The 12,532-nt window shown below is 51.8% G+C and overlaps 1 protein-coding gene across 3 annotated transcripts in view; it reads left to right on the top strand.

Annotated features, from left to right (window-relative positions):
• Positions 1–5,784, top strand: part of SCNN1G (sodium channel epithelial 1 subunit gamma) — a 35,453-nt gene extending 29,669 nt beyond the window's left edge. The window contains exons 11-13 of one of the 3 annotated variants that reach the window (XM_003124543.5): positions 83–144; positions 3,410–3,485; positions 4,219–5,784. In XM_003124543.5, the coding sequence (XP_003124591.1) occupies positions 83–144; positions 3,410–3,485; positions 4,219–4,599 (519 nt within the window). In that variant the 3' untranslated portion in view covers positions 4,600–5,784. Of the gene's footprint in view, positions 1–82; positions 663–2,010; positions 2,918–3,409; positions 3,486–4,218 lie in introns of those variants that run through there. The other 2 variants (XR_014840587.1, XR_014840588.1) reach the window with 2 other exon arrangements.
• The last annotated feature ends 6,748 nt before the right edge of the window (positions 5,785–12,532 follow it).

Raw genomic sequence — 12,532 nt, 5'->3', positions numbered from 1 at the left:
CTGGTGCTGAGACGGGAGGGCAGACGGGCTGGCTCCCGTCTCTCCAGGCAGCCCCAGGCTACTCCTTCTCTCTCCATTGCAGAAATGGTTGCTGTCTGTTCTCACTTGGGACCAAGGCCAGCAAATAAAGAAAAAACTCAACAAGTAAGTGGACCCTGGCCCTGCTTTCTCTGCTTCTGCTGGCCCCAGTCCCAACCTGCTCGTTTGATTCATTCCTTCATTCATTTCCCCCCCCCCCCTTTTTTTTAAGCAAGCAAGCAAAGTCTTTATTACAGGAAAGCAAATAGCTCCCAGGACAGCTGGAAGTGGGGAGAAGAGCCCCCCTCTCTATTGTCCTATAGGGTTTTTTATTCCTTAAAGATGGGGGGGTACCAACCTGGGGTCCAGAGAGATGTGGTTTTCTCCCATTGGCCTTGCTCAATTACCTGTATCAGTCCTTGTCCAATCGGGGTCTCAGGGGGTGGAAATGTCCCATGAGTCTCATCATTTCTTTCTTTTTTTTTTTTTTTTTTTTTGTCTTTTGTTGTTGTTGTTGTTGTTGTTGTTGTTGTTGCTATTTCTTGGGCCGCTCCCGCGGCATATGGAGGTTCCCAGGCTAGGGGTTGAATCGGAGCTGTAGCCACCGGCCTACGCCAGAGGCACAGCAACGCAGGATCCGAGCTGCGTCTGCAGCCTACACCACAGCTCACGGCAACGCCGGATTGTCAACCCACTGAGCAAGAGCAGGGACCGAACCCGCAACCTCATGGTTCCTAGTCAGATTCATTAACCACTGCGCCACGACGGGAACTCCTCATCATTTCCTTGTTCCTTCACTCCTTTATTCGACCAATATTTATTGAGATCTTATCAAGAACGAGGCCCTGCTCTAGGCCTGGGGCTCTCAAGCTTTTGGACTGAGTGCTTTTCCCACTATGGCCCATTGAATGCATAACCCAAATAAAAGTGTCATGAAATAGCCCTCCCTTAATATGTGCAGTGCCTTCGGGCTGGTTTTCAGATGTCGCACACTCACAGAGCCAAACCAATTGGTCACAGCGCAGTTCTGAGTGGTTAGTGCCCGTATCAGGTGATAAAAATTTTGACTTTCTCTGTGGATGCAACGTGATCCTTTCTATCCTATTTTCACTTTGTAGAAGGTACTGGCCATGGCCCAGTAAATTTATTTCATGGCTTCCTGGTAGATCTTTTTTTTTTTTTTTTTTTTTTTTTTTTTTTTTTTTTTTTTTTTTTTTTTTTTGCTTTTTAGGGCCGCACCTGCGGCATAGGCTACGGGTCAAATTGAAGCTACAGCTGCCGGCCTCCACCACAGCCGCAGCAACGCTGGATCTGAGCTGTGTCTGTGACCTACCCCACAGCTCAGGGCAACGCTGGATCCTTCATCCACTGAGTGAGGCCAGGGATTGAGGCCTCATGGATCCTAGTCGGGTTTGTTGCCACCGAGCCACGAAGGGAACTCTGCTTCCTGGTATATCTTGACCCACTCAGAAAAACACTCTACTGAGCCACTCAGCTTCTAATCCCACTTGAATTTTCCACATCAAAATTCGCTTCCCGGAGTTCTCTTGTGGCTCAGTAGGTTAAGGATCGGGCATTGTCACTGCAGTGGTTTGAGTTGCTGCTGTGGCGCAGGTTCCGTTCCTGGCCTAGGAACTTCCACTTGCTGCAAACCTGGGCCAAAAAATAAATAAATCATTTGCAGGGTCTTTAGCAAAAATCAGCCAGGCTGGAGTTCAGGGACCTGAGCAGATGAAAGCAAAGGTGAGAGAGGGTGGGGGCTGCCATATGAACTCACATCTCTCTGGGCCACTCCTATCTCCACATTGCCCAGCACTTTTAACATCTCAGCAGGTTCTTCACTCATGAGTTAGATATAATCTGCAATACACATTCATCTCTTGGAAGTTCCCATTGTGGCTCAGTGGTTAACAAATCCAACTAGGAACCATGAGGTTGCGGGTTCGATCCCTGGCCCTGCTCCATGGGTTAAGGATTCGGTGTTGCCGTGAGCTGTGGTGTAGGTCACAGATGCGGCTCAGATCTGGCGTTGCTGTGGGTGTGGTGTAGGCTGGCAGCTGTACCTCAGATTAGACCCCTCGCCTGGGAACCTCCATGTGCTGTGGGTGTGCCCCCCCCCCAAAAAATGCAAACTACTAAACCAAGAGTTGCCAAGTGGTAACTCCTGGGTCAAGTCTGGCTCCATGAAAGTAACCCATTATTTCCAGCCTTTCCTGAAAGATCAAAAATTCTGGCGACAGCAAACCTCCATTCTTATAGAGCACCAAAGATCTGAGAAATGGCTGCCTTTGGCACAAACATGACCTTGCCAGCTTGCCACAGTCCCGACAGGAGGCAGTTTCATTCAGTGATTAAGAAGACAAACTTTGAAGCCAGATCTGACTAGGCTTGAATACTGGCTCTGCCAATCATGTGCTGTCTAGTCTCAGGCAAGGTACTTAACCAAGCCATGTCTCAGTTTCCACATCTGTAAAATGGAGGCGATTAAAACCTACCTACCGGAGTTTCCTGGTGGCTCAGCAGGTGAAGGATCTGGCACTGTCACTGCTGTGGCGTTGATTCAGTCCCCACCCCAGGAACTTCCGCATGTCATGGGCATGACCAAAAATAGTACAAATAAAAAATGAATAAAAAATAGGGAGTTCCCGTTGTGACTCAGCTGATATGAACCTGACTAGTATGCATGAGGACACGGGTTCGGTCCTCGGCCCTGCTCAGTGGGTTAAGGATCTAGCGTTTCCATGAGTTAAGGCGTAGGTCGAAGACAAGACTCAGATCCCCCATTGCCATGGCTTTGGCGTAGGCTGGCAGCTATAGCTCTGATTCCACCCCTAGCCTGAGAACGTCCATATACCATGGGTGCAACCCTAAAAAAAAAAAGCAAAATAATAAAATAAAATAAAACATACCTACCTTATAGGGTTGTTTTGAGAATTCAATGAGTGACCAGTTCTTGGACCAGTGCTTAGCAACACAGAAAGGGGTCAATAAGTGCTCGCTGTTATTATGTCATTGTTACCTTATCCCCAGCCTGCCTCACTCATTTGCATCACCCGCCTGTTTCCTGTACATATTGGAGGTTGCAATTAAACAAGTACAATGTCAAGGTTTACTGGAGAGCAGAGGGCTCTGGAGATGTAGCAGGGGGAGACTGACGTGTGTGGGGAAATGGGTTTTGCATGAATGAATGGCCCAGGCCGGAGACGTGCCCTGCCGGGTAGAAAGAATCCTGTAGAAAGAACCCACGGGCTGGGTTCTAAAAAGCCGGGGGAGCTCAGAACCTGAGCCGTGCTGGGGGCTGGGCAGCAGGGAGACAGCCCTGCTGAAGGGCTGGCCAGCTGGCAGAGTGCAGAGGTGTCCAGCGTGGCCCTGCCCATTGGCATTTTTGCAGGACAGACTTGGCCAAACTGTTGATATTCTACAAAGACCTGAACCAGAGATCCATCATGGAGAGCCCCGCCAATAGCGTGAGTGTCTTCCTTCTGGGACCTGTTGTTGTTGCTGTTGTTGTTTTAATATTTCTTATTATGGTTGATTTACAGTGTTCTGCCAATTTCCGCTGTACAGCAAAGTGACCTAGTCATCCATATATATGCCTTCCCTTTCATGCATTATCCTCCATCACTAGTGATTAGATCTAGTTGCCTGGGCAACACAGCAGGAGCTCATGGCTTATCCCCTCCAAATGCAGTAGTTTGCAGCAACGAACCCCAAACTCCCAGTCCATCTCACTCCCTCCCACCTCCCCCTTGGCCACCACAAGTGTGTTCTCCACGTCCAAGAGTTTGTTTCTTTGCTGTAGATAGGTTCGTCTGGGCCATATATTAGATTCCAGATATAAGTGATATCCTATGGTATTTGTCTTTCTCTTTCTGATTTCCTTTCCTTAGTATGAGAGTCTCTGGTTCCATCCATGGGACCTGTCTTGAGTGTGCAAATGTGCCCATCTGCCAGGCCTTTGGGGAGCCGAGTCAGATTATGGGGATCCAGCCTGAGCTAGTAGGGCCACCCCAGGCCACCCAAGCCTCAGATCAAAGCAGGAAGATTCAGGAGGGACAGGAAGCCTGCTCCCATCTGACCCCAAACCTGTTCAGGGCCACAGCTAGCCGGTGGCTCCCTTGGCAACCAGCGTCTTTGCCTGAGGCCAGCTTGCAGTGGGGGCGGTTCACTTCTGATGGTGTGGCTTGGCCTCCCTTGCAGATCGAGATGCTTCTGTCCAACATCGGGGGTCAGCTGGGCCTGTGGATGAGCTGCTCCGTCGTCTGCGTCATTGAGATCATTGAGGTCTTCTTCATCGACTCCCTCTCCATCATTGCCCGCCACCAGTGGCACAAAGCCAAGGGGTGGTGGGCCCGGAGACAGGCGCCCCCCTGCCCAGAGGCTCCCCCTAGCCCTCAGGGCCGGGACAACCCAGCCCTCAACATAGACGATGACCTGCCCACTTTCACCTCTGCCTTGCGCCTGCCTCCAGCCCCGGCGGCCCAGGTGCCCGGCACGCCGCCCCCCAGATACAACACCCTGCGCTTGGAGAGGGCTTTCTCCAGCCAGCTCTCAGACACCCAGGTGCCCGCCGAGTCCTGAGGCAGGGGTGGGGAAGAAAGATCGAGCCAGGACCACCAGCCATGGTCTGAGAACTTGGACCCTTGTCTCCCACACGCAGAAGGGACCCTCTGCATCCTGCCTCTGGGGTTTTCAAAGACACTGGCTCCAAGTCTGCTTTGAACAAGAAGATGGGGCCCGGGCATGTGCAGGGGGCTGTTGGACCCTGCCCAGCAACATTCGAAGCCGCCCAGGACAAGATCAGTCCCGCGGCCCAAACACTCAGCATCTCTGCCATGCAGAGAGAGAGAGATGGGGCCAAGGAAACCGAGCCGGCCTGCACAGAGGCCAGGAGTGAAGCCCAACAGAGTTCTTCTCGAGATCTTGAGAAAGAAAGACTCCTCCGAAGCCCCAAGCTGGGGGGTTTCAGCCACTCCCCCAGGCCGGGCTGGGACCCAAGGATGTGACCTTAGGTATCGAGGCCAAAAGACCACCGCCCGGTGTCAAGCATGGGAGGAAGGAAGCTCCAGGCCTGGGGCTGGAGCCGTCTGGGAATACACTGTTCCTAAATCATTGACCCCGGGGCAAGGTCTGCTCTGTGCCCCCAGGCGGGGAGCTGGCCCAAGGTCCTCGGAGTGGTGTAGAGCGAAGGGGTGCACTTTGGGAGGCCTGGGGTGTGGCTGGAGGTCCTCCCTCTGGGCTGGCTGGGGAGCCACATTCTGGGCAGCTAAACCAGTGCCCTTGGCCCCTTCCCCAAGCAGAGAAGGGCCATTTCAAGGACACTGTGGGACCCGCCTGTCCAGTGTTAGCCCAAGGCATAGTGGATTATTTCCCGATAACCCACCTCAGCTTCTCCTCCCCCAAAGCAGACCCTGTAGCCCCCCCAGAGGGCTGCCCCACACCAACAAGCCAGCCACCGTGGACAACCGCTTCCTGCCGCATTCACATCTTCCAAGAGGATATGAACTAACGTGTATCGAGCCCCAAACAGGTGCTTCATGTCGCCTCCAGAGCAGTGTGCCGTGCTGTTCTAAGCACTTGCAGAGACTGGCATAGGGGACTGCCACCTGCAGCCCACAGGCCAAATCCTGGTTTCACCTGTGACCCAAGAAAGGGTTAGGTGTTTATTTTTCATATCATTAAAAATATCAAAAGAACATTTTGTGACATGACCATTGTATGCAATTCAAACTTCAGTGTCCATAATAAAGTTTTATGGGACACAAAGTCGCACCCACTCGTTCTCAAATTGTCTGTGGCTGCGTCTGCGCTCCCACGGCTGGCAGCGGCAACAGACACGCCATGGTCCCCAAAGCCTGAAGCATTTATTCTCTGGCCCTTTACCGAAAAAAATCTGCTGGAGTGCCCATTGTGGCTTAGCAGTAACAAACTCGACTAGGATCCACGAGGATGTGGGTTCAATCCCTGGGCTCACTTAGTGGGTTAAGGATCTGGCGTTGCCGTGAGCCATGTAGGTTGCAGACTCGGCTCAAATCCCGTGTTGCTGTGGCTGTGGTGCAGGCTGGCAGCTGCAGCTCCGATTAGACCCCTAGCCCGGGAACTTCCATGTGTCGCAGGTGTGGCCCTAAAAAGACAGAAAAAATCTGCCAACCCCTGGATTAGCACAGTCAGTAGGTGTGATGATCCTGTTGTATGGATGAGGAAACTGAGGCAGAGAAGGGTTGATTTACTTGCCCGGGGTGACACAGATAGGATGCTGAAGAGCTGGGATTCTAAGCCAGGCATCCTGACTCCAGAGCCAGAGCATTTTATGGCTCCATCATTTTGCATCCCATCAGTGTCTGCACCTTTTAAGTGTGAGGCTCAAGCCAGTTCAGGTGGAAAGAGGAGAAGGCTCCACACCTGGTTGTAGGGAAGAAGGAAGTCCTTTTATTCTTTTTTTCTTTTTTTTTTTTTTCATCTTTTTGCCTTTTCTAGGGCCGCTCCCGTGGCATTTGGATGTTCCCAGGCTAGGGGTCTAATTGGAGCTGTAGCCACCGGCCTATGCCAGAGCCGCAGCAACACGGGATCCGAGCTGCGTCTGCAACCCACACCACAGCTCACAGCAACGCCAGATCCTTCACCCACTGAGCGAGGCCAGGGACCGAACCCGAAACCTCATGGTTCCTAGTCGGATTCGTTAACCACTGCACCACAACGGGAACTCCAAGAAGGAAGTTCTTCATTGGAGTTCCCGTCACCGCTGAGCAGCAACGAACCCGACTAGTATCCATGAGGATGCACGTTCGATCCCTGGCCTCGCTCAGTGGGTTAAGGATCCAGCGTTGCCATGAGCCTCTGTGTGCGTTACAGACGCGGCTTGGATCCCACCTTGCTGTGGCTGCAGCTTGGGCTGTCAGCTAGGGCTCTGATTCGACCCCTTGCCTGGGAACTTCCACATGCTTGCGGGTGCGGCCCTAAAAAAGACACACACACAAAAAGAAGGAGGCAAAGATCTGCTTTCTGCTCAAGGATGGCTGCTAGTGGAGGCAGGTGACTTGGTGAAAGAGCAGAGACTGGGGGACCCTGCCTGGTCCAGACCAACCTCAGACCTGTGGCCATCACAGTCCTCTCTCCCCCAAGCAATTTCCTCTGGCTGTCACAGGTGGGGCGCTGCTAGGAGGCCCAGAGAAGGTCACAGCAGGGATAAGGTCACTGTGACCCTGGCTGCAGCTTCCCTGAGGAGGGGGCTTGGAAACCAGGTGCTGCAGGCAAGCATCAGGTTACAGAAGGCGAGGGCCTGGCTCCTGCCCATGCTGGGCTGGAGTGGCTGCAGCCAGTGCGGACAGGGAACTTGCAATGGATGCCTGCCTGGGCATCGCCCAGAGAGCGCTTCCTCCTCCTCCCCCAGAGCAGGTGGGGGAGGGGGGCGCACCCTCAGATTCATGGAATTGACCGGCCTCAGGGTGACACCATAGGTGGGAGCATTTGTAACCAGGCTGGGGTTTTGCAGGCTTTGTCAAAGGCGAGGCTGAGAGCATCTGGAGGCAACAGCCGCCCATTTCTCCCCTGCCCCTTCCGGCACACAGGCACTCGGGACGAACAACCCCAGGGCTTCCCCATCTTCTTCCTGCTGGGCACCCAACCTCAGGGCTCATGCACCTGTGATGCCAAATGCTGCCCCCTCTCCTTGTCCATTCATCCCTCCGGGTACAAATGTCACCACCTCTGTAAAGTCTTCCTGTACCTTCCCTCATCCTGAGAAGCTGGAGCTTCCTCCATTATAGAATTTCCACCCCCTGATACGGTTTTGTACACATTTGCCTGTCTCTCGCATTAAATAGTGAACGCAGAGTTCCCGTCGTGGCTCAGCAGTAACGAACCCGATGAGAGTCCATGAGGATGCAGGTTTGATCCCTGGCCTCGCTCAGTGGGTTAAGGATCCAGTGTTGCCCTGAGCTGTGGGGTAGGTTGAAGATGCGACTTGGATCCCGAATTGCTGTGGCTGTGGTGTAGGCTGGCAGCTGTCACTCAGATTGGACACCTAGCCTGGGGACTTCCTTATGCCACAGCTGTGGCCCTAAAAAAAGACAAAAAAAAACACAACAAAAACAGTGAACACCTTGGGGCAGGATATGTCTTAGCTCTTGGCCCCCAGACTGGGTCAGGACCGAGTACATTGATAGTATTTAGGAAGAGTTTATGGAGCCACTACAGACAAGAACCTACGTAACAATGGCCAGTATTTATTAGCATGTCATCAGCCAGAAATCCGCTAAGCACGCCACTCATATCAGCTCGTGTAATTCTCACAGCTCGGGTATTCTCGCAAGAGAGGAGACTGAGGCACAAAGAAGTGGCCTCAGGATTCCATCCCTAGGACCTCATGGACTCAGGCCTGCCCCAGGGCTTCATCACCATGCAAACTACTTTTCAGATGGAAGCGGTTCCCCAGAGGCCATGTCCACCTGCCCCTAAGGAAGTTCTCTCCAGTGTCCTCTGGCTTCAGGTCCAGCCTGCTCAGCTGAAGGGCCCTCTTGTGCCAGGACGGAGGTGGGGACGGGGACAGCCGCTTCCTTCCCAGAGCCCTCAGGCAAGCAGCCACGCGGCTAGGAGTTACCGACTCCAAGGGACAGTGGCTCCACATGTGGGTGGTAGGTATGTTTGTTTGACTGCACCCGCAGCATGCCGAAGTTCCCAGGCCAGGGATCGAACTTGTCCCAAAGCAGCCACAGCAGTAACAATGCCAGATCTTTAACCCACGGAGCTCCCAGGGAACTCCAGGGAAGGCTTTTTGTTCTCCATGGGCCCTTGTTCTTCTTAAACTGAGCTCCCGGCCTCACTGCTGTTCTGACCTCCCTTCTGGGGCCCTGAGTCCTGGACCCGAATGTCCCATCGTCCACAGAATGTCGCCCTGATGACAAAGATGCCACAAACGCATGCCCCATGAGCCTGCACCCCCCAGGAGTGATATCAAATCAAGATTCTTACCTCTCCTGGGATTGAAGACTCGGGAGAGAAGTCTGGGCCAGACAGAGACGTGGCGGGGAGGGGCAGTCGGGAAGGGTGTGGATGAGGTCACCATGGGAGAAAATCGGGTCAAAGAGGAGGACAGGTTGAAGGTGGGACCCAGGGGCCTCTGCATTTGAGACGAGCCTGGAGCATGAGGCGGAGCCCAGACAAAAGCCAAAGCAGGATGACACTCAGCTGCTCATAGGTCTCCTCGTCTCCCAGCTCTCCTTCCTCCCATCCTGACGCCAGGCCTGGCTGGAAGGATGTCTCCACAGGGCCAGCCCATCACAGACCCGCCCAGATGCCTCTGGGGGCACCCTGTCCCCTCAGCTGCATTGCTCAAGTCGCCGGACTTGCCCTACAGGGGTGACTTTCGGTGACCCACACACTTAACTGCAATGCCACCCTCTGCTCTCTTACTCCACCCATCCTCCAAGACCAGGCCCAGATGGCACCATCTCTGCGACATCTGCTTCAACCCCCTCCCTGGCCCCAGCAGATGCAAGTGTGAGACTGGCAGAACCAGAAAGCCATTCTCTTCTTCAAAGGGCAAAGACTTTTTTTCCAGTCTGTTTGTTTTTCCAGGGCTGCACCTGCGACATATAGAAGTTGCTAGAGGCGCAAGTGAACTTTCCACAAGAAAAGAAACTCATGGACTTGGAGAAGAGACTTGGGGTTGCCAAGGAGGAGGGGGAGGGAGTAGGATGGATGGGGAACTTGGGGTTCATAGATGCAGACTCTTGCCTTTGCAATGGATGAGCCATGAGATCCTGCTGTGTAGCCCTGGGAACTATGTCTAGTCGTTTATGATAAAGTATGATACTTTGAGAAAAAAAATCTATACATGTATGTATAACTGGGTCACTTTGCTGTACAGTAGAAAAATTGACAGATCATTGTAAACCAGCTGTAATGGAAAAAAAATAAAAATCATTATATTAAATTAAAAAAAGTTCTTAGAAATAGCTGGAAAGAAGGCGGCAGAGACTGAAGCAACGAGATCTCAAGCAGGTTTATAGGCTAACGGAGTGGCTGGGAGCGCTGAGCAGAGAGAACTCAGGCTCCCTGCCGGCTAGGGAGCAGCAAGTTTTATAGGGAAAGGGGTAATTTCTATTTTTAGCACATTCTATTTTTAGCACAGTTTTGTGATAACTTAAGAAACAGGGAGGATGCAAGTTATGTTGTTACCATTTAACTGTTTCTCCAGCTATTTTTGTCTGGAAGCTTTGTGTCTTTGGTTCCAAGGCCATCTGTCTTTGGCCACATGTTAGTTCTTTTCCAATCTACAGTTACCACCTAACAGAAATTTCCAGGCTAAGGGGTTGACTCATAACTGCAGCTGCCCACCTATCCCACAGCCACAGTAACACCAAATCTGAGCCACATCTGTGATGTATATTGCAGCTTGCAGCAAGGCCCGGGATCGAACCCATATCCTCAAGGACACTATATGTCAGCTTAACCTCCTGAGCCACCTGCCTCCTGCCTCCGTTTTTTCTGTTTGTTTTTTTATCTTTCTGCTATTTCTTGGGCCGATTCCTCGGCACATGGAGGTTCCCAGGCTAGGTGTCGAATCGGAGCTGTAGCCACCGGCCTACACCAGAGCCACAGCAACTCGGGATCCGAGCCACGTCTGAAACCTACACCACAGTTCACGGCAACGCCGGATCGTTAACCCACTGAGCAAGGGCAGGGACCGAACCCGCAACCTCATGGTTCCTAGTCAGATTCGTTAACCACTGTGCCACGACGGGAATTCCCTGCCTCCGTTTTATAAGGACACTTATGATTACATGGAGGGCCACCCACATAACCCAAGATAGTTATTGCCATCCCAAGATTCCTAACTTAATGGTATCTGCAAAGACTCTGTAGGCCACAGAAGCTCCTGTTTGGGAGTTTCCAGTGTGGCTCAGTGGTGACGAACCCCACTAATGTCCAAGAGGATGCGGGTTTGATCCCTCGCCTCCCTCAGTGAGTTGGGGATCCGCAGTTGCCATGAGCTGTGCTGTAGGTCGCAGACACAGCATCTGGTGTGGTGTAGAGTGGCAGCTGCAGCTCTGATCAGACCCCTAGCCTGAGAACTTGCATATACCTTAGGTGCGGCCTTAAAAAAAAAAAAAAAAAAAAAAAAAAGGAGTTCCCATCATGGCGCAGCAGAAACAAACCCAACTAGGAACCATGAGTTTGCAGGTTCACTCCCTGGCCTCGCTCAGTGGGTTGGGATTTGGCGTTGCTGTGAGCTGTGGTGTAGGTCACAGATCTGGTGTGGCTGTGGCTGTGGTGTAGGCAGCAGCTATAGCTCTGATAGACCCCTAGCCTAGGAACCTCCATATGCCACGGGTGCGGCCCTGAAAAAGACAAAAGCCAAAAAAAAAATAAAAAAAAAAACAAAAAGCCCTCACATGCACAGGTTCCAGGCCTTTGGACGTGGATATCTCAGGAGGTCTGTTATTCCATCTCCCATGAGTGTTATGTGCCAAGCACCACTGTAGCAGCTGGGGACGCACGTGTGGGGTGAGCTGACAGAGGTCCCTGCCCCCTAGAACTCATACCTCTTAGGGGGAGAGACGGACATAGAAATAATCCATGTGAGAAATGGGTACATTGAAGGGCAGGTCAGAAGATGAGAAGTGCTATGGAAAGCAGTGTAGAGAGGGGCTGGTAGTTGGTTGCGGGGGGAGGCAGAAAGAACCCGGCTCAGTGTTAGGGGGTCAGTAGGGACCTGCGTGCAAGGGTGTTATCTGAATAGCTTGAGGGAGTCATTCGTGCAGACATATCTGGGAGAAGAACATTCTGGGCAGAGGAAAAGTCAGAGGTAATGAAGCTGTTTCTTTCTGTTTGTGTGTTTCCTTCTAAAATGAATTTATTTAAAATGGAATAGTATTCAGCCATAAAAAGGAATATATATATATATGCGTATATATATATATATATATATATATATATATATATATATATATATATATTCTACAACAGGGATAAGCCTCAAAACCATGATGCTGGAGGAGTTCCTGTCATGGCTCAGTGGTTAAAGAATCCGACTAAGAACCATGAGGTTGCGGGTTCGATCCCTGCCCTTGCTCAGTGGGTTAACGATCCGGTGTTGCCGTGAACTGTGGTGTAGGTCGCAGACGAGGCTCAGACCCAGAGTTGCTGTGGCTCTGGCGTAGGCTGGTGGCTACAGCTCCGATTAGACCCCAGCCTGGGAACCTCCATATGTCGCGGGATCGGCCCAAGAAATGGCAAAAAGGCAAAACAAAACAAACAAACAAACAAAAACCATGATGCTGGAGTTCCCTGATGGCCCAGCAATTAAGGATCTGGTGTTGTCACTGCTGTGTCATGGGTTCCATCCCTGGCCTGAGAACTTCCATATGCTGCTGGTGCGGCACAATAAAAAACCCACGATGCTAAGTGAAATAAGCCAGACACAAAGGCCTTGTATTGTGTGATTGCATTTATGTGAAATACTCAGAATAAATAAATCCATGGCAACAAAATAGGTTAGTACGGAATTCCC

The sequence above is a fragment of the Sus scrofa genome, chromosome 3 (genome assembly GCF_054392235.1).
Source record: "Sus scrofa isolate SSC_HxYL_T2T_F1_AM1 chromosome 3, Sscrofa_HxYL_maternal_Yorkshire_Landrace_v2.0, whole genome shotgun sequence".
NCBI classification, from domain to species: domain Eukaryota; kingdom Metazoa; phylum Chordata; class Mammalia; order Artiodactyla; family Suidae; genus Sus; species Sus scrofa.
Note: the sequence above shows the minus strand (reverse complement) of the source record. Positions and strands in the feature narration are given on the sequence as shown.